At 35.2% G+C, this 21,961-nt stretch overlaps 4 protein-coding genes and 1 non-coding gene across 5 annotated transcripts; 1 reads left to right on the plus strand and 4 right to left on the minus strand.

Moving 5' to 3' along the window:
* Positions 1-569: 569 nt before the first annotated feature.
* On the minus strand, positions 570-5,532 carry LOC104752244 (glycine dehydrogenase (decarboxylating) 2, mitochondrial). Its single transcript, XM_010474335.3, has 15 exons — positions 3,901-5,532; positions 3,568-3,813; positions 3,400-3,477; positions 3,201-3,301; positions 2,911-3,106; positions 2,711-2,836; positions 2,442-2,627; positions 2,233-2,346; positions 1,995-2,147; positions 1,709-1,897; positions 1,545-1,622; positions 1,336-1,461; positions 1,143-1,241; positions 939-1,056; positions 570-830 (listed from the first exon to the last, which is right to left on the minus strand). The coding sequence occupies exons 1-15, from the start codon at positions 5,137-5,139 to the stop codon at positions 739-741; spliced, it is 3,141 nt and encodes a 1,046-aa protein (XP_010472637.2). The 5' UTR covers positions 5,140-5,532; the 3' UTR covers positions 570-738.
* A 2,092-nt stretch (positions 5,533-7,624) lies between these two features.
* On the minus strand, positions 7,625-7,705 carry TRNAL-AAG (transfer RNA leucine (anticodon AAG)). Its single transcript has one exon. It is a non-coding gene; the product is annotated as a tRNA-Leu (tRNA).
* Positions 7,706-7,854: 149 nt separating this feature from the next.
* On the minus strand, positions 7,855-10,512 carry LOC104752245 (putative beta-1,3-galactosyltransferase 12). Its single transcript, XM_010474336.3, has 7 exons — positions 9,840-10,512; positions 9,145-9,297; positions 8,958-9,040; positions 8,774-8,873; positions 8,574-8,687; positions 8,352-8,494; positions 7,855-8,276 (listed from the first exon to the last, which is right to left on the minus strand). Exons 1-7 carry the CDS (start codon positions 10,280-10,282, stop codon positions 8,182-8,184), a joined length of 1,131 nt encoding a protein of 376 aa, XP_010472638.2. The 5' UTR covers positions 10,283-10,512; the 3' UTR covers positions 7,855-8,181.
* Positions 10,513-11,041: 529 nt separating this feature from the next.
* Positions 11,042-14,616, plus strand: LOC147926003 (uncharacterized). Its single transcript, XM_087492838.1, has 3 exons — positions 11,042-11,104; positions 12,405-14,120; positions 14,197-14,616. Exons 1-3 carry the CDS (start codon positions 11,042-11,044, stop codon positions 14,614-14,616), a joined length of 2,199 nt encoding a protein of 732 aa, XP_087348964.1.
* A 317-nt stretch (positions 14,617-14,933) lies between these two features.
* Positions 14,934-18,762, minus strand: LOC147926004 (uncharacterized). The gene is made up of 6 exons (XM_087489742.1): positions 18,667-18,762; positions 17,241-18,100; positions 16,619-17,104; positions 16,004-16,485; positions 15,833-15,914; positions 14,934-15,741 (listed from the first exon to the last, which is right to left on the minus strand). Exons 3-5 carry the CDS (start codon positions 16,841-16,843, stop codon positions 15,893-15,895), a joined length of 729 nt encoding a protein of 242 aa, XP_087345868.1. The 5' UTR covers positions 16,844-17,104; positions 17,241-18,100; positions 18,667-18,762; the 3' UTR covers positions 14,934-15,741; positions 15,833-15,892.
* Between the last annotated feature and the right edge of the window lie 3,199 nt (positions 18,763-21,961).

A 21,961-nucleotide genomic window follows, 5' to 3' on the forward strand; every position in this document is an offset into this window, starting at 1 on the left:
ATTATAATAATTTATTTTGTTATTATATTAAGTATTAGTTTTTAAAATATAAGTGGTTAAACAAAACTGGTATAGATTTTCTTTGATTAGATTTTTGATAAAAAGTTAATCCGTTCTGGCAAAAATGTTGATAAAATTTGTTGTTGTAGATTTTATTAAATTAAAATTTTAAAATCTTAGCTGTTAAATTTTTAATAATATTTCTTTTCAAATACAAATTCGTTTAGATTCAAATATATTTTATTTACTTTTGTAGATTTTATTTAATTTGATCTGTCTACGTTTTTGTTTATTAATAATTAATTAAATTTTTCTAATGGTAAGTGAACGTAATTTTTTACACATTTTAAGGTTAGCTTTATATTTGTACTTCCCAATTAATATAGTAGGATTCACGTACAATTTACAATTAAGCATATAAACACGGCAATAGAAAGAATTCATACTAATGAGCATACTTTTAAAGTAGCCTAAGAATTCACACTTATTTTCCAAAGAAATCATGTCATAAATATAACCGCGATGGTGATCCGGCTGACTCAAAAGGTTATTTAATTTATAAGAACGTGGAACCAAAAAGAAATATATTTTATTAGATAAATGAAGGATAACTTAAGACTAACGTATGTACACAGTACATTGTACATGAAGTGAAAGTGAAAATGATGATGAGGCTGGGAAGAGAAGTAAAAGCCGTAAGTAAAAATTTGTTTCTGGATCGTTTCATAGTGGCTTCATTTAAGCAGACACTGCAGCTGCAACCTGTTCTTCGTTTGCCGGTTGGAGAGTGCACACCAGATGACGGTCTCCATACACATTGTCCACACGCCCTGTTTCACAGACAATTTTACATTTTGAAATGACTTACCAATAACCAAGTGTATTCAATGGAAATGAACATAGACATTAAACGAACGCCACTCTTAGTTTTTAATTACCTGTAGTGGGCCAGAACTTGGAAGAGCGGAGCCATGGAGCGGGGAAGGCTGCGTATTCACGGGAATACGGCTTTTTCCATGTGTCTGCCATCAGCGATGAAAGAGGATGTGGAGCTCCCTGTGTGTGTTTTGTTTTATAAAGTTCATTAGTATCAAACAAGAGAGCAAGTCTGAATTGACATTGCAGTCTCAATTTTTCTTTACCTTGAGAACGTTGTTGTGCGGATCAGCGTTTCCTTTCTCAATCTGTGAAATTTCTTCCCTGATCGACATGAGAGCATCACAGAACCTATCTAACTCAGCCTGCAACATTATGTACATACAAATTATGAAGCCATATATTAGAGAGACTTAGAGCTGAGTGATTAGAGAGATTTGCCGTGCAAGGCATTATTACCTTGCTTTCGCTTTCGGTTGGCTCGATCATAAGCGTTCCGGGGACAGGAAAAGACATTGTTGGTGCATGGAACCCATAATCCATCAGCCGTTTAGCCACATCCTCTGCTTCTATTCCAGCAGTGTTCTGAAGGCATTGAGCAAGACACTGATTCATCATCTACAACCCCAGAAAGAGAGCATCCACTCAAACGAGTTAAAGAAACATACCTTGAATCCTCTCAAATCAATGATGAATTCGTGAGCGACTGTTCCATTGACACCACGGAAAAGAACTGGGTAGTGGCTCTGAAAAACAAGAAAACATAAGTGAGAAATGCACAAGAGAGAGAAGTCACTTTTTTAAAAGAGTTGCAAGAACAGGAGAAAGGTACCTCCAGACGCTTTGCCATGTAGTTAGCGTTCAGAATTGCAATCTTAGAGGCGTCAGTGAGTCCCCCAGACCCCATCATGGCAATGTAAGAATACGAGATTGGCAAGATAAGCGCAGACCCCCATGGTGCTGCAGCAATGGTTCCCAGCGGGGATGTATGCTCAGGTTCAGGGATACCACCAGTAGGTATCTGTAGCAGAGTAAATGGAGTAAGAACAAGAAAGCAGATAACCGAATAAATGAGAAAGATAAATTAGCGGTCAAAACAGACGACAATAAACACTAACCACAGGGTGAGAAGGTAGGAATGGAGCCAAATGTTGCTTCACACCGATAGGGCCCATACCGGGACCACCACCTCCGTGAGGGATACAGAAAGTCTTGTGGAGATTGAGATGGCAAACATCCGCTCCAATAAAACCAGGGCTAGTTAAACCCACCTGGAAACCCAAAAAAACATTCTCAGATTTAACAACTTCTGGAATCTTCAGTCAACATTTAAACCTACCAGCAGAATAACCATACCTGTGCATTCAGATTAGCACCATCCATATAAACTTGGCCTCCATTGTCATGAATTATATTGCAGATCTCGTCGATACCCTCTTCATAAACTCCATGAGTTGAAGGGTATGTAACCTTGATATTCAAACAGATGTTGCATAATCAGAAAGTGGAATGACCCAAAGATAATAAATTTTTATATCTACAACGTGACAGAAGAAAATACATACCATAAGGGCAGCTAAGTTGTCCTTGTTGGCTTCGGCGGCTTTCCTCAAATCTTCAATGTTAATGTTTCCCTTAGCATCAGTACCAACGGCAACAATTTTCATTCCGCACATGGCAGCACTAGCAGGGTTTGTCCCGTGTGCAGAAGCAGGTATGATGCATACATTTCGGTGATGATCTCCTCTTGACTGCATCATTCATCCACTCATTCACCAATTTTGTTGGACTGTAAGTTTATATTAGAAATAGGGAAACTGAATTCAGGTTTTACCATATGATATGCACGGATAACCATAAGCCCGGCATACTCGCCAGCAGCACCAGCATTAGGCTGTAGTGAGAAAGAGTCGAACCCAGTGATTTTACACAAGAGCTCACCCAAGTTAGTAAACATTTCCTACAAGCAGTGAAACAAAAATCAGTTCATGTTTCAAATTTACAGACAGAAAAGTCAAAAATATGTGGCCTCACCTGATAACCTTGTGCCTGTTCAACAGGAGCAAAAGGGTGCATGTTGGTGAAACTTGGCCATGAGACTGGCATCATTTCGGTAGTGGCGTTCAATTTCATTGTACAAGATCCTAGTGGAATCATGCTGTGGCACAATGATAGATCTTTAGACTGTAACTTGTGGATGTACCGAAGCAACTCATGCTCCGTGTGGTACCTAATCAGTAAGAAAAAAAAGAAATTAATGTTAGCTACTTAATAATAACCCACAAGGCAACAAAGGATCCAAGATTCAGAGAAGGGTAATATACATGTTGAAGATTGGGTGGGTAAGATATGGGCTGTCTCTTGTTAGGCTAGAAGGAATAGAATTGTCAAACTCCGGTGCAAGAGACTCAGCCGTAAATTGAACCTTGTACAATGAAGAGTTGGAGAAAACAGTATTTCAAGCAAACAGGAAAAAAGAGTGACCAAGTGAAATGAATGGGTATTAGTCAAAAGTAAACTCACGGGCTTGCCGGAAGCAAACACTTCAAAAAGTTTGTCGACATCATCCAAGGTAGTTGTTTCATCAAAAGCAGCAGTAATCTTCAACGATAAGAAAAGAAAAACCATCAATACTAAAATAATCATTTCTAGATATTCAAAGAGAAACAAATTGTATATGAACAAACTCACAGTGTTGGAGTCCACAAGACGCAAATTGATCTCTTTCTTGGCTGCTGCATCAAAAATTGCAGGTGCATCTGAGCACGTTACTTTGACAGTGTCAAAGAAGGGAAGTTCTTGGACTTGTGCAGTTCCCAGTTTCTTCAATCCTAAGGCAAATACGCCAGCGAGACCATGAACCCGTTGTGCAATAGATTTTAAGCCTTCCGGTCCATGGTATACAGCATACATGGCAGTCATGTTTGCAAGTAACGCCTACAACGTAAAAAAGGTGAAATCTATAAAAAGTTTGTAACCGGACAAGAAGACGCTGCTTCTATATTGGTAATAGCCAATATATACCTGAGCAGTACAGATGTTACTGGTAGCTTTGTCCCTACGGATATGTTGTTCCCTAGTCTGCATAGCCATACGCAAAGCTTCCTTACCCGAAGAATCAACACTAACACCAATAATCCTCCCAGGCATCATCCTCTTATACTCTTGTGAAGTAGCCAAGAAAGCAGCGTGAGGACCACCGTAACCCATCGGTACACCAAACCTCTGAGCCGATCCAACCACGATATCCACACCAAACTCCCCAGGCGGTTTCAATATCGTCAAAGCCAACAAATCCGTAGCCATCACAACCTTAACACCATTAGCATGAGCAGTCTTAACAAACTCACCATAATCCAACACTTCACCCTCAGTCCCAGGGTACTGAACCAGCACACCACACACATCCCCTGAGGTATAATCAACATCCTTAAGATCCGAAGTCACAACTTTCAAATCAAACCCGTCCGCACGAGTCTTGCAAACATCAATCGTCTGAGGATGACAGTTACTAGCAATCAGAAACTTCTTCTTCTTCCCTTTCAAAATATTGTTACACATAGCCATCGCTTCCGCAGCTGCGGTACCTTCGTCGAGCAACGAAGCGTTGGACATAGGTAGACCAGTGAGATCAGTGATAACCGTCTGGAAATTAAGCAAAGATTCAAGTCTTCCTTGAGAAATCTCAGCTTGGTAAGGAGTATACTGAGTGTACCAACCAGGATTCTCCATTATATTACGCAAGATCACAGTAGGAACATGAGTGTTGTAGTATCCCATACCAATGAACGATTTGAATACTCTGTTCTTCGAAGCTAATTCACTCATATGCTTAATCATCTGACTCTCTGTTAATCCTTCATCGAATTTACCAGAAAACTTCATCGAACCTAACCGAATCGATTTCGGAACTGTCGAGTCGATCAACTTGCTGAGATCATCGAATCCGCAGTACTTCGCCATCTGTGTTTGTTCCTCCGGTGTCGCGGAGTTGTGACGCCGTGGGAAAGTGTCGCTTGGCTTTAAAGCATCGACGGAGATCGGTCGTGTTTGGTGCTGATTCATCCCGGTCCCGGGTACAGAGCCGCCAACGACGGAGACGGTGTTATCAAGACGGCGATGGAGAAAGGAGGAGACATACCTTGAGGGAGTAACCGTCGTCGGCGGGAGAATAGAGGATTCGTTGTTGTTACGGTGACGTTTCGTCTCGTTGACGAGACGTTTCACGATCCCTCTATAAGCAAGTCTCCTTGCACGCTCCATAACCAAAAACAAAAAAGATGCAAATCTGAATGAGTAGAGAGACACACTGATGCAATGGCAGTGATAATAATATATTTATATATACTATATAGTTTCGAGGTTGGTGATTATTTGTTTAATGATTATAAATGTTACTATTTATTAAATAGATTTCTAGAAAAATAAAAAACATGATAATTTATATGGTTTTGAGATCTACAAGGGGTTGGTGACAACCACTAAATAAGCAACTATACAGAAAAGAACAAATTTATTTGCATAGATTCCACGTATGTTTTGCATCGAAGCAATATCTTTGAACATACATGTTCATTATCACTTTTCAAAAAAATCTAAACTGCGGCTGCAGGCATTTTGATGATTTATTTGGAATTTTGAGTACATCACAATCTTGAAATTTTGTAAAATGTTGGTATAGTAATTAAGGTCAGGTTTTTAAATCGTTTACAACAGTCAGAATGATCGGTACAGTACATTTATTGCGACTATCGTAGTCATAGTACATTAGTACAGCTCTCCATACTTCATGCTGTCGTTATTTGTCCGAACTGAAATATCAGTCCCACTCAACCGATGGTTTTTTATAACTTACTCATCCGATGTTGTTTGGTCATTTTGGTTAAGGGTCGATTTATTGTAGATGAACTGACCCGCAAGTTTTATTATGGATTCGGTTATCAGGTTGGTTCGATGGTTACCTAATATTTTTTTTAAAAACTTCAATCAAATATCGTAGAGTTATGCTAAAATTTATTTTGAATTGACATTAGAACCTAATCGAATAGATTATTTCCACAAACTGTAAACATGTAAAGAACCGAAATTACCAATATTCAAACCCGAATATTTGTTCGGATAATTTTGGTAGGTTTTTTAAAAAAAATCAGTGAACCAATAAACCAAAAATCTTAATTGCTTTGACACTTTATATAGTAAGTTTTGTATTATAAATTTTTTTGTATCACTTTTCTTTGTTGGCTATTGATTTTGTGAAGATAATTTACGTGAGAATCTGAGGGACGTTGGGTATATATATAGAAGACACATGCTTCGATTTAAAAGTTTCGTGGAAAATATATTCGGAAGAAGAACACTTCCACAGCAAATCGTTTAGCAAAAAAAGGTCTGGATCATGACCAACTCAAAGTAATAATCGTTGTTTAACTTTTGTTTTTTTTTTGACAATTTTTTTAACTTTTGTTTTTATTAAGCACAAATTCATGAAACACCATTTAGATCCTGACGCACATTTTGCCATGTACAACAAAAAAAGAATATACACATATCTATGGCCTTGAATGGCTATAGATTTCCTAAAAAGTAGGAAAACCAGATTTTAAATGATTTTGTTTATTTGTTCATACAATCCAAAAATCAAGTTTCGTGGGTTTCTATAAAAAATTCACGTGACACTTTAAAAAAAAATAGAAATTAAACCCAAAACAATAACTAAAAATTAAAATATAATAATTTTTTAAAAATAATTATATAGAAAAACCAAAAACTAAACAAGTTACCATTCAAAATTTTGCAAAACTTAAATCTATAAAAATCAAAAACTATTATAAAAAAAATAAAACTAAAAGCCAAAACCAAAAACCAAAAACTAGAAACCAATTAAAAACTGCTAAACAATCATTGCCTATATGGCATTCTGGAAAGTGTTGAGGTGATTTACAAATATGTAGGCTAATGTTGATTTTTGTGAAAGGACCATACATTAATGTTTGGTATAACATAGTTTTTTAGATATTTTGTAAGTATCAAGTTATAAGTTTGATTAATGTTGAGAAACTATTTTTTTCAAGTTTTGATTACTGTATTAATTTTGATAAACATGTAATCACAGTAACGTTTTTTATAAAAAAAAAAACACTATGAAACTACATTTGGCCCGTACGTAGTATGGGATTAATACTAGTAAACTACTAAAATATTATTACAAACGTCTTATGATTTGATGCCCAAAAAAAAAATACATCTTATGATTGTTTTGGTTCACCTAGTTACATAAACATATGTGGCAAGATGTGTCTCACAGAGATGTTATCTCATAAATGTAGGGTTCCTTCGTTGTTCATAATTTGACAACAGAACCATTTTCCTCCAACATATTGCAACTTTTTTTCTCTTTCTTTTTCTGAAAATCAAAAGATTCAATACTTTGGAAATTATTAAATTTCATATTTTTGTTAGTGCTGTTTGGTTGGGGACCCTAGAAAGAGATTTCCCATCAACCTAGTAATGCGTATCACATACTGTAAGTTAGCATTTCACAGTTTGATCATTATTATATTTCTTCTTCCTCAAATTTTATTTATGGTTTTGTAAGAGTTTTCGAATTTTGTTTTTACTAGAAAAATAAATAATACATAGGGGATAATAACTACATATACGTTAACCAATATAAAATCTCATTACATATCTCTGCCCTTTGCAAGAAAAATCAGCTACAAAAACATACTAGAACATAAAAAAGGTCAGATGTTGACAGTGGGATTTGAACCCACGCCCTTTCGGACCAGAACCTTAATCTGGCGCCTTAGACCAACTCGGCCATATCAACATTTTTGATACTCAGTCATGTGAAGTGAAATATAAATCTATAGTTATCTTCAAAATAATGCCATTATTTTCTGTCATTATTTTCTCTTTTATGTGATTTATCTCGTGTGATAAAGCAATAACAGGTGGAGTGGACCAGACAGTACTATGTGATCTGAAACAAATTAAATAATAGGTTGAATGAGATCTCTTTTACAAATCAAACCAGATTCACTTGTATCATCTCCCAGTGCCTATACTGGGCACATAAGTCTAATTTTACAAAAAAGGATATTGAGGTATCTGTCTATAATATATAGTTTCAGTATATATATGTGGTACATCTAGCAACAACTATAGAATCAGATCACGTAAGAACTATGAAGTCATCTTTTCCCCTATACAGCTCCAATGATGTCGGAACTCTAGTGCTTGTGAGATCATATATTCTGTAGAACTGTATCAAGAAGTGTCAAGTAGGGCAACTCTTGAAACAAACTACTGATCGACGTCATCGGAAGGCAATGTCGGACTCTTGGAGCACATATCTGTCTTGTGAAGCTCCTTTAACCGACTCTCCGGGTTACAAAGGCCTAAAGGATTTGAGAAGAAAGGTTGACTAACTGATTCTTGTGACTGCTATTATGTAGAAACCATATTTATGTTACCTGAACATTTGGGGATGTCCCAAACTGCTATGGATTTAGGGGAACAATGAGGATCACATAAAGCTCGATTGTCCTCGTGATGTACATCCATTGCAAGCATCCAAGATCCGATGGTTACATCTTCATTATTAAACATCCTCAGGCTGATATGAAAACACCGATAACTTAATGAGATTTGAATATCAGAATCTGCAAGTAGGGCAAATCAAAAGCATTTCAAACCTGCCATTACGAGCTGCTGCAAGTGAAGCCACTATCTCGGCTGAAAGAATGTATATCGGTCCGTAAGCATGTAAGAAGTATTCATTCCCAATCAAATGGCCCTGTTTCTCGTACCTGAACAATTATACATCTGTCACCAAAAATGATAAACTCTGCAAAGAATTACAGTCACGGATGTTGAGCAAGCTATCTAATAGTACCATTTTAGTTTAGGGTCAGTTATAACAGGTCCTTTCTTCATGCAGCCAATGTATGTCTGTGAATGAAGTCTTTCCTTGGCAAGAAGCGTCGCAAGTCGATCTGAATAAAAAGCCAAAAAAGAGTTTGAATACTATTTTGATGATGCAGAAGATGACACAGAACGGAGTATTCACACTCAATTACCTGGTCTCAAATAAATGTCATCGTCCGCTTTGACATAATAATCAGCTTCAAAGAGTTTAAAAGCTGCTTTAAAGTAAGCCAACCTAGAAGGAGGAGACATGAATCAGTCATTGATAAAAATGCAAAACAACCAAGAATTACAACAAAAAAAGGGCTGAAGATGAGTGCCTAAAACCAGGATTTTTACGTTTTATAGGGAAGTCGTACATATTCTTCCTCGACATCAAGAAGCACAAAATCTCTATACTCTTTTATTTCCTTCTCAAGCTCAGCCATCTTCTTTGCATCCTTTGACCGTCCAATGATAAATCTAAAAGCTAATCCAGTCGCTTGTTCCAACCTGAGTTCCAGTCAACAACAACACAACATTGGATTCGAATAATATTGACTTATGCAAAGAGTTAGTAATAAGATGGCCTTGCTGAAACTCTAAAACCAGTAAATCCTGGGGGAACATACATTTTTCCAAGTAACTAAGAAAACATCAAAACTATCTTATCTGACTGCATTTTCCACATTGACTAAACCGCTCAAGTCTATAATCCCAACACTCCAAAGTAACCGAATGACATCAAAAGGTTAATACTTTAAAGGTGACAAAATCCCATCATGCTATACTCACCCAGTATAACATCTAAAGTTAATGACATCATTAGAGTCACAAACACAACATTATGACATCAAAATTGAAAAGGTGAAGACTTTGTAGGTGACAAAATCTAATCATGCTATGTTTTACTACATATTACTAGGAACAAGATCATACAATTACGGATACTTAACTATAGAAACCAATGAATCTCACTGATTGAAGTAACCCGCATTTTCAGATTTTGAAAGCAATGTATCATTCTAAGACACAAGATAAGAGAGTTTAGATACCTTAGAAGAGCATCAGGCTCAGAAGGGAACCAAGTACTTCTCAAAGAAGCTCTGCGATCACCAGAATCAAAACCAGTCTGGATCCCAACAAACCCTAAGAGCTTTCGTCTTTCAACAACCACACCACCAGTACCACCATCTCCTCCAAGCTTTCTTGAAGCAGACACAACCCGGGAAGTGTCCTTAGATCCGCCGCATCGATAAACAGAACTCGAACCTCCTAGTCTTTCTCCGGCGGAGGAGATTGCGAAGATAGTTCCGGCGACTCCGATGAAAAAAGAGACAAGGGAGAAGAGTATGATAGCTAGATGAATACGAGACGAAGCATAAGAAGAAGAAGAAGAATTTGGCTTATTGGTCTTCGAAGAAGGTTTACTATAGTACGAAGGAGACGCCGGAGAGTTGGAAGATGCGGTGGAGAAGCGGTGGGAGAAGAGTGGCATTATCGTAATTCTGTGGTTGGTCGAAGGGTAAGTCTGGGTTTTGTGATGATTTGGTCACTCTGGATTCTGAAGGTTTTGTTTCTTTTTTAGATCTGTCTATTTTGCTTTAGTGACGGTGGTGGTGTGTGAAACTGTGGCGAATCTAATTATTTTCTTCTTTTTTTAGATTCTCCTATTACACGAAATCTATTACTAGTTATGTAATAATAAGGGAGATTTGCTATAATAACCTAGAATTTATTAGAAACAACTAAACTAACCTATTAAGATTTTAAAAGATTTGTAAAGTATATTTTTACCATATTATCCCTCCACATATTATTCATTTTCCTTCCTAACTACATAAATATTGTAATAATCACATATAAAATATTACATTAAATGTTCAGAATATTATTTGAAAACAAAATTTAAATTAGGAAATATTAGGAAAATAAAATTAATAAAGAAAACAATTTAATAAGTGAATCAAATGAAAAAGGAAATATTTTTTAAAAAGATGAAACGTTTGACATAGTCAGTCATCTTCAACCTTCGACCATGATATCTACTGTTCATCATCTACAATTTTAAGTACATCAAAATCATTGGTTAATCATTGAAGTGGAAACGGTAAGCTTCTGTTCATCTTCGACCATGTCACTAAACCTTCTGTTTGTATTAAAAAATTAGTTTGACTATGATTCAGTGTTATATTGCATATTGTATGAGAATTTTAATTAATACGATTTTGGTTTGTAGGATTTTTGAATACAATCAATGGTGAATAACAAACGCAACTGTAACCTTAATCTCCAGTATTCAACGATCATCGAGATGGAGGTAACTCTTCTAGAAGTTTTATTGATGTGGAATATGAAAAGTTTAATTAGTCTGCCATGTTTTGGCTGACTTCGTGAAGATGAGCTCTTCCAAAGTCTGCGTTTTTTGGTAGATTTGGATTTATCATCAAATTTACTATTAAGTCTATAGATAATCAGCAGATTTAGTAGCTAGTCTACGGAGATTTATAGACTTCGGTGAAGTCTTCTCTTTTTTAGTAGATTTCAAAATTATATTTTGTCAGACTTATAGTTAGTCTATGGAGATTCATAGACTTCGGTAAAGTCTTCTCTTTTTTAGTAGATTTCAAAAATATATTTTGTCAGACTTATAGTTAGTCTGCGGAGATTCATAGACTTCAGTGAAGTCTTCTATTTTTTAGTAGATTTCAAAAATATATGTTGTCAGACTTATAGTTAGTCTGCGGAGATTCATAGACTTCGGTGAAGTCTTCTCTTTTTTGGTAGATTTCAAAAATATATTTTGCCAGACTTATAGTTAGTCTGCGGAGATTCATAGACTTCGGTGAAGTCTTCTCTTTTTTGGTAGATTTCAAAAATATATTTTGTCAGACTTATAGTTAGTCTACGGAGATTCATAGACTTCGGTGAAGTCTTCTATTTTTTAGTAGATTTCAAAAATATATGTTGTCAGACTTATAGTTAATCTGCGGAGATTCATAGACTTCGGTGAAGTCTTCTCTTTTTTGGTAGATTTCAAAAATATATTTTGCCAGACTTATAGTTAGTCTGCGGAGATATATAGACTTCGGTGAAGTCTTCTATTTTTTAGTAGATTTCAAAAATATATGTTGTCAGACTTATAGTTAGTCTGCGGAGATTCATAGACTTCGGTGAAGTCTTCTCTTTTTTGGTAGATTTCAAAAATATATTTTGCCAGACTTATAGTTAGTCTGCGGAGATATATAGACTTCGGTGAAGTCTTCGCATTTTTGGTAGACTTCTTAAATATATTTTGTCAGACTTATAGTTAGTCTGCGGAGATTCATAGACTTCGGTGAAGTCTTCGCATTTTTGGTAGACTTCAAAAAAATATTTTGTTAGACTTATAGTTAGTCTGCGGAGATACATGTAGACTTCGGTGAATTCTTCGCATTTTTGGTAGACTTCTTAAATAGATTTTGTCAAGTTAGTCTGCCGACCTGTAGTTAGTTTGTGGACGGTATTCTGTGTTTTGGGAGACTTCTAATATTAATTTTAGCAGACTTGTTTGGTAGTATTTCTTTTCATGCTCCATCATTCTTGATTCACTTTACTAATCAAATTCTTTTATTTTACAGGAAACTAAAAACAATGATGAAACAAGTGGCACCATTGATGAGGGTGGTGAACATGAAGAAAAAAGTGGTACTCTTGATGGATATTGTATAGATGAGGAAAAAAGTGGCACTCTTGATGGATGTGGTGAAGAGGAAGTCGAAAGTTGTTTACAATACAATGTCTGTGACGAAGAGGTCAAAAGTGGTATAATTGCTGGATGTGGTGGTGATGAGAAAAAAAGTCTTACATTTGCTGAATTCGACGAAGACGAATATTATTGTCATTCAATTGATGGTAATGAAACGTCTTCTTCAGATATGTCTTTTAGTGGTAAGATCGAAAAGCAAATGATTCGAGGTTTAGAAGGTCTAAACACCACTGCACAGACTCTTGAGCGTATATGGGTAGGGCAAATATATGATAGTAAGGAAGAGTTGCAGTTTAAGTTACGTATGATCACAATTTTTCAGAATTTTGATTATACAACCATCAAGTCTACAAAAACTTTGCTAGTGCTGAATTGTTATGTCCCTGGTTGTTCTTGGAGGATCCGTGCATCAACGATTAGAAGATCTTCTCAATTTAAGGTACGAAAGTACATAGATATTCATACATGTCCTGTTACTAAAAGGTGTTCTCGTCATCGACAAGCAACATCAAAATGCTTTGGAGAGTTGTATTTGGCAAAATTTGGAAAAATTAGTGTAGGAATAAGACCTATGCATATCATGGATGTGATGAAGGCAATGTATGGTATTGACATTGATTACTGGAAAGCATACAAAGCATTAGTGCATGCACGTGAGATGGTAAGAGGTACATGGGAGAGTGGGTATGCTGATTTGCCTTCTTTTCTGCATAGAATAAAGGCAGCAAATCCAGGTACAATTACCGAACTTGAATGCGATGAAGAAGATAGATTTAAGTATTTATTCATTGCATTTGGTGCATGTATCAATGGTTTTCAGTTTATAAGAAATGTGATTGTGGTGGATGGGACTCATTTGAAAGGAAAGTTCTTGGGTGTTTTGCTTGTAGCTGTTGGGCAAGATGGAAATGGTAAGATATTCCCCCTAGCTTTTGGAATTGTAGATTCTGAGAATGATGTTGCATGGGAGTGGTTTCTAACTCAGTTACGTACAATATGCCCCGACCATCAAGAGCTGGTTTTGATTTCTGATAGACACAAATCGATTGGTAAAACAATTAGCAAGGTGTTTCCATTAGCTCATCGGGGAATATGTACATATCATCTCCATCAAAATCTTCTCAAGAATTACAAAGGTAGTAGTTTATTGATCTTGGTAAAAAGAGCCATGAGAGCTTACAGAGTTTCTGAGTTCACTACGATATTCAATGAAATTCGAATTCAAAAGCCTGAGCTTGCGACATATTTGGAGAAGGTTGATGTTCGTTTGTGGTCTCGAGCAAATTTTCCAGGAAATAGGTATGGTATAATGACAAGCAACATCGCCGAGTCTATGAATAAAGTTCTTTTAAATGCACGTGAATATCCTATTGCTTGTTTATTAGATGAGTTGCGAAAGTTGATTTCGAAGTGGTTTATGAGAAGTCGGGAGCGCGCTATGTCACAACCAACTCTGTTCACTCCTAAAGTTGAAAAAACATTGAAAATAAGAACTGTTATTGCCAATACTCTTTATGTGCAACACATAGATGCTCATCGTAGCCATGTCACTGGCGGTGATCTTGCTTGTGTCGTTGATCTACAACAGGTACCTTTTTTTTTCTTTTCGTAATTCATATATGTTAAGACTTAATTTACTAAAATCCTTTTTCCACTTGTAATAGATGCGTTGCACTTGTCGCGTTTATAATATTGATAAGATTCCATGTGAACACGCTCTTGCTGCTGCTATGAAGCGTCCCAATCTATCCGAAGAAACACTCATACATCGTTACTACACAAAAATCTATTGGTACAATGCATATGTTGAGTCTATTAATCCAGAAGATGTTGAATTGGAGTCTCCGCTTGATATAGCAAACAAAAGATGTCTTCCACCGGAGGAAATTCGTGGTGCTGGTAGACCAAAGAAGTCAAGATACCTTTCTGCACTTGAAAAGGTGATGGGTAAAAAACTATTCAAAAAAAAGAAGAAGAATAAGAAGTTATGTGAGAAATCATCAACCCAGAAGTTACGTAAACATCATACATGTTCACAATGTAAAATGGCTGGGCATAATCGTGCAACTTGCAATAACATTTAATTATTATTTTCTTCAGGTGCTTTAACATATTGTTTTTGAGAATTATGCTTTGGTTTTCAGATTATTTTCTTCATTTAATTTAGTGAAGTGTCATATTAATATGAAGTTGCATGTGGTGGCTACCACACGTGTTGTTACAACTTACAAGTAATACTCTCTTATTTTACATATATTGAGTCGTTTATGTATCTTGCACATGCATGTCCTGCTTAAATTTCTTTTTGTTGTTCTTTATAGAGGCACATGAATGTCCTGCTTAAATTTGATTATTAGATATGGAAGACTGTTCAAAGCATCATTGAAAAGTATAATCATCATTTGAAATGTAAATTTAAAGTCTGTAAAAATCTGAAACGCACAAAATATATGAATATTGTGATAGAAATGAAGCAGCCATAACTAGTCAAAATAAATGAAAAATCAATAGAGATATAATCACTCATGGTCATTTGTTCCAATTGGGATTGGGTTAGAGACTGTTCGTCCATCTTGCTCTGTCTCGTCAAAAATCTCAGCTGCAAGCTTCTCTCTAACCATTTTGATGCTTGTATCAGATAGAGGCTGCGTAAACTCAGCGTTTAATGCATGGCATTCGACAAACTTTATGGCATATATTCCACAGTCACCCACTTTATGCATTTGGGGAATCTTGGTCCGCGGCCGTCGGATTTTGTATTGCTCGACACTCATTTTTGCCTTTTCTATTGATGATGCAGCTGCTCGAAGTAAATGTGGTAACATATGAGCTATTGGCTTCACCGTTGTGACAATATCTTCATTCGTACTACCTTTATACCCACAATCAAAAACATCAACATAGCGATTCGGGATAGAAATGAACAGTCCTACCCAATGGTTTTTATTGACATGGAGAACACCATAAATATCATCCACCTCTGTCCTCCATTTCTTTCCTGTTTTAGCAAATGCAGGTAATTCCCCACTAACGTATTCAAATGCTCCGTTAGGAAAAATAGGAAGTGCTTTTGACTCTAGAAAATCCTTGTAACTTTTGGACCAAATTGCTGTGAAATAAGCATCTGTAAAAGCAATCCTCTCACTTCTAAACACTTCTGGATTCTTCATTAATCTTAATCGCAACAAGTTCATGCCACTGTTAATATGCTGTTAAAAAAAGGACATAATAGATTATCATAAGAAAGCATAATATACTTGGAAAAAACTGAAACACGTTATTATTGAATGCAATAATAACCTCTTCATTTAGCCACTTTTGAGGAGTTCGCAGAAGATGAAAAAACTCCACGCCACTTTGCTAGGAGCCAATAAGGTATTCACTACAAGGTAACAAACGTTTACTTATTAAAAAAAATGCAAAAGAATCACTACATTAGTAACATGACAGTCACATAGATAAACAACATACTTGTCCAATCGTAACCAATCGTCTAAAACTTTAAATTTTTGATCATCCACGGGTGCAAATGGATCATATCCATGTCCAACAATTGCCATTGACTGGTTTTCTGTTTTTGTGATACCTACAGCAGGTTGCGTACCTCTATATGGTGTTAGTAGAGACGGCCCCGACTTCGTCTCCCTTTTACTCTTCTCTCGCACAATTTTAGTATCATGGTTCGTTTCCATGATTTTGATTGTCTTACCGATTTTCATCTGTTTAAATGTCTCTATATTAGAAGCAGTGGGTTGAAATATGATTACCGGAGAAGATTGTTGCGGCTGCTCGTTGCAGTTTTTTTTTGGGTCTCGTCCATCCACTATACTCTCTTCATCTGAATTGACCACTTTTTGTCTTGTACCATTTAGTACATCTAAGTTAGCATGCATTTCACCCACGTGAGTTTCTTCATCGTCGCTAAAATCTCTTAGCTTGTATTCTTTTAAAACCTACATATACAAGAACCATGAAATTAAATATTAAATAGTAATCCATGAAAAATAACACCTACGCGATGTTAAAATTTTCATATTAAAGAACAGAAAAATATATCAAAACAAGATTCTTATTACTATGACTTACCTCATTAGTCTTTAACTTCTCACTTAACAATGTTATTTCTTTCTCGAGAAGATCAACTCTTAAGCGCATCAATTCAATGATTTGTTGCTGGTTTTTCATAGCCTCTAATTGAGCCTCAAGCACCTCAATCTTTTTTGTTTGTTGGTCGATCCTCAATTGTAATGTTTCAACAGATTCACTAGAAATAATTGATGCTCTTGAATCCAATGTCTTCTTCATAGACATTGTATCCACCTCTCTTTTACGTTTCAATGATATCTTTGTATCATCGTCTTATCTGTTTTCCTCTTCAGCCTTTCCACATAATTCTTCCTTTATGTTCTCTTCCAATTGTAAATCAGTCGAACCATCTTTCACCCAAGTAACAGTTTGCAAACTTCCTTCTTTGCATATGGCTTCAAGAAGAGCATCAATTTCCTTGTCAACAACAGCATCCTCCCAAACAGCAGAAGTTAAATGTTTGACTATAACTTTTTTGATATTATTCTGCAATTCAAAGTAAAACACATATTAATGTTTCTCAAGATGAGACAAATTAAATCAGAACCAATAATAAAATTTGTCTCAAGCTATGATAGATTAAATCAAGACAATTGTAAAACACAAGTAACAATATACATACCTCATCATTAACTACAATGGTATGGATATCAATGTTACTTTTCCCCTTTGTACCTTTGAACTTTAGAAGGGGAGGGCCATCAACATATGATGGGCGACCAATCTTTGTTCCGAGACCAGGAACAATTATGTAAGCCCATATTTGAAGCGCTTGTGTAAATCCATGTATCGTGTATGATTGCGCGTTATAATCGATTCGTTTCACAGACTCAATAAGCTGTTTGAAAACCATTGTACCCCAGGGATATTTTTTGAACTTGGGCAAATCAAAAACCATCTGAGCTAATTGGAGAACTAAGCCGCTTCTTATCATCATAGCCTAAAATCACAGATGCAATAGATAAGTATGCAAACCGAGTTTTGTCGTCGTCATCTGACCAAGTAGCAACATCTTCACACACTCTTCTCAAATCATTTTTGCAGGGATTCGTCTTTCCTTTGATTTTCAACTTTTTCCACAATTCTTTATGCAGTTTAGCTTCTACGTCAACCTCGCAATCATCTGGAAAAGGTGCACAATCCAAAGCTGTGATCTCTTCGAACTCCGACAAAGAGAATCGAGCTGGTTTATCACCAAACAAACACCAAATCTCATATTTTTTCTTGCATACAAGTTGTTTCGCAAGAAGATATTCAACAACCTTAGAAGACCATGTGAATTTATTATCAACAAACCGTACGATGACTCCAATAGGAGATTCACGGATGTTGTTCCACACTTCTTTTCCAACTGCACTTTCCACATCTTCCAAAAAGTCAGTTTTACTGTGATAATTGATGCTTTTCTTGGGTTTTGGTTCATAACCAAGTGAAAACAAACGCAAAGGAAATCCTAAATTGATGTTTGTTTGTGCCCCCATCCTGTAAAACATCCATAAAATTAATAAATAATCAGATAAAGTGAAAAGTAGAATAGAATATATCCATAGATAAAAGTGTAAGAATTTAGCTGGATCGAGTTTGTCATTCTAGAAGTAAAAGAAGTAAAACCCCCAAGAACAGAAAACAGAAAACAGAGAATTTAATTGTTTAATAGAAGTTTTAATCTAAACAAGAACAGGGGATTCTATAAACGAAATCGGAGGATAGAGGTTAATAATTAACAATAACCCAGCCCAGAAATCCAATTAACTTGAACAATTAAAACTAGTCAATAAGGAAAAAAGCATGATAGAGTTTGTCATTCTAGAAGTAAAATTCCCTTAAACAGAAAATAAGAACAGATAACAGAGCATTGAATTGTTTAATAGAAGTTTTAATCTAAACTAGAACAGAGAATTCTAGAAACGAAATCAGAGAATTCTAGAAACGAAATCAGAGAATAGGATTTTATAATTAAAAATAACCCAGCCCAAAAATCCAATTAACTTAACAACTAAAATTAGTCAATAAAAAAAAGGCATAAGAGATGGAGTAAGAGATCTTACGTTGGTAGTGATTGAATTTGCTGTATATGGAGAACAAGAGAAGGATGTTTCACGTTTTGAACCGGCGAGCACATGGAGAATGAAGAAAGTTTCTTTGACTCATGTTAATACCAAATTAGGTCTTAAACAATTAATATATTTCCATAAATATTTAGAAGGGAGATTTTAATTTAATAATTTTACAAAGAAAATCATTTGACATTTCTATTTTAAAAAGAAAAAGACAAAGGATAGTTTTGGTGTTATGAAAACTATTACACAAAAAGTAAGTTAGTCTAACAATAAAAATAAAATGAGGTTACCATGGCTAATCATTAATAAAAGTGGGTTATCATGGGTAATTCTCTCTAATAATAATATCAAGTACTTTTTATTTTTTTTGGTTTATTACATAACAAAAGAAAGAGAGAAGCAATGAATGCATCCACATGACAATTTATGAGATTCAATTGCCCCGAAATGTTATAGAAGTACTACAAAATTAAATTTGAGTATGTAACGCAAATAAGATCAACCAACACCTAAAATCTGAATAATCAAAAAATATCTAACCAATGATGTGAGGCAAAGAGAAAAGTCTCACTTGCAAGATGAAGAGATACCGTTGCAATAACGTTTATGAAACACACTTTTTAAATGTGATTAGTCATTTTTTTATGTAACAAAACTGAAAACACCATTGCTTTTTCTAGTATTTTTGTGTTCGGCTACGGTGGAAGTTTGTGGGGTTAGGTGGGTTTCGTTGTTTCTCAAAGAACCGGTTTGTCGGAGTGGCTAGTTTTCTAGGAGATCTATGGCGGGTTCGGTATAACAGAGGATTGAGATCGCTGACAGAAACTGGTCTTTTTTGTCAATGATTTTCGATGTCTCGTTGTGACCGCAAAGCTGTGGATATTGTTGAACGCCAGATTTAATTCTTCGGCCGTTCTGCTTCCGACGAGCAGCATGATCCGAGCTGTTTTTTCCTTTTTCGGCGAGTTTTGTCGTTTTCTATTTTGTTTCTTTGTCTGGACCTTGGCCATGCTCATCAGGGATGTTTATCTATTTATTATTAATAATTTATTTTAATTTAAATAAATTAAAACTAAGAGCATCAATTTTACAAAAATTGGTTAAAGTCGTAGGTTAAGTTCTAGTAAATTCCTTTAAAGTCGTAGATTCGTGATTTAGTTTCGTGTATTTTATTAATTTTTTTTATCTTAATGAGTTTGTTAATAGATTAATTTGTTTTAAATAATAATTATATTTGAGCCGAATCTCCCAAGTCCTAAACTTATATGCTAAAGTGTCTTACAAGGAAATATAATCACTTTTTTTTATTTTTGTGAAGGAAAGTTTGATATTCAAAACTCACATGAAGTCTTTCGATAGAAAATTATTTTTAGGAAATATTATAAACGCCACTATAAGTCATTTAAAATGAAAATCGATAATAGACTTTTCCACTCGGTTTTGGATAGACAAGTAGCTGCATATATATGAAAAGGCTAATTGAAATTGGTACTTGGAGTTAGGCATCATGAGAGATGTCACAGTTGTAATAACTTCTATGAGAAGAGAGTGACTGTTTTGGTGAGTTAGAAATTTCTAGTTGAAGATTATATCGGAGCATATACATGCAGTTCTATTCCTTGGATGGATGTAGGTGGTGAGTGGTGACGTAGTATTGTGTTGTGGAAGCACTCTCCAAAGAGATAATATAGATGGTTTTCAGCCGCAAAGTACCCGAGAACAATTTTGTATCCAAAGGGAGCCGCCTTGTTATTTGTTTTCTTGCACGGAGTTCTCCAGTTTGATTTATAACTTGGCTCGTAATCAAAGATAATCTTTCCACATGAATGAGATCAAGCAAATGGTAATATATGTACAGCCATATCTTATATTGTAGAGAAGCTGACGAGTGGAGAGACTCTTCTTCCCTTGTCCTTATACACACCTATACGCGCGATCAGGTTGGACAAAGTGGGAGATCTTCTTAGCGTTGACGCTGATTCTAACTGGGACATCACATTCCACCAGCTTTCAACTCACCAGTTGATAAGTTTGACTTCATCTTGCTTGGCGCAAGCGTAATGTAAGATACCATCAACAGTTTCTTCTTCTGCCAAGCCTTCTTTACAAAATAACTAAAAACTCGGTTTGGAATCGGATGATCTCACATAGATAGTAAGGATTCCCTCTGCTCCAACCACTTATTCAAAGATGGTTTTGAGTTAGAATATTTCACTAAGTGTTTTTTTTTTTCTTTTCGGTTTTTTCCCTTTTACATAATGTACATAAACTCTCTTTGAGGATTAACTAACATTTGACTAAAAACACACCAAAGCTTAAGACTAGAAAACTACACTTACCTAATCATAGAGGTTTTTTTCAAGTATATATAAACTAATACTAAATATTTTGTAGTTTTTTTTCTTACATTCGTAGATATTTTTTAATCTAAACTTAATAATAAATATTTTGTTCTTCAAACAATTAAAAAATGAATAGTTACTGTATCCCTTAAGTTAAAATATCATAAATAAACATGTTGATATGTTAATTTTTGGATATAAGTTTATGTTATAATTGGATCAAAGCCAAAATTTCACAAACCTGATAAATTGGTGAAAAAAAATAATATTGGGTATGCTCAACACATATCTCTAACATTGAAATATTCCTCTCCAGTGTTAGAGTTGACTAGTAGGAAACAAATCTTGTATTTTAGATATATATCTCCAAGTTATATATATATATATATATTAATATGTTCTTCATTGTTCGAGTTTAGAGGTTCAAATGATAACAACAGATGGAGAAGCACACAAAACGGAAACAATGTTGAAAAGCGGATGAAGCAACGAAATCGGATAAGTGGATCAAATTGGATGGAACATAGCGGTTATATCAGTTGAATGTCAAATAGTAGACAAAACAGACTAATTTTTCTTTTAAAGTATTTTGATAGCTAAAATGATGGAAAGATGAAAACTTACGAACCTAAACATAATATCAAATACTTTGACTTTCCATAATATATTAGCAATAGTTTTTCGAATGCTGGCATGTATTTTCGTCGGCATTATCTACTTCATCATGCTTAATAATGTCTTGATATTGTAAGTTTGTGTCTATGTAAAATCTTCAACAAAATTTGTGTCTATAGGAAATTTAAGGTGAATGTATGTTTGCTTCTAAGTCTCGAAGTATGAAACATGAAAGAATAAAAAATATGCAATTCCTAATATTAATTATCTAAAATCTATATAGTCCATTACTCAAGTGATAGTTTGGTAATGCTAGATCCAAAGAT

This window comes from Camelina sativa, chromosome 16 (assembly GCF_030686135.1).
Source record: "Camelina sativa cultivar CO46 ecotype springtype chromosome 16, ASM3068613v1".
Classification (NCBI taxonomy): domain Eukaryota; kingdom Viridiplantae; phylum Streptophyta; class Magnoliopsida; order Brassicales; family Brassicaceae; genus Camelina; species Camelina sativa.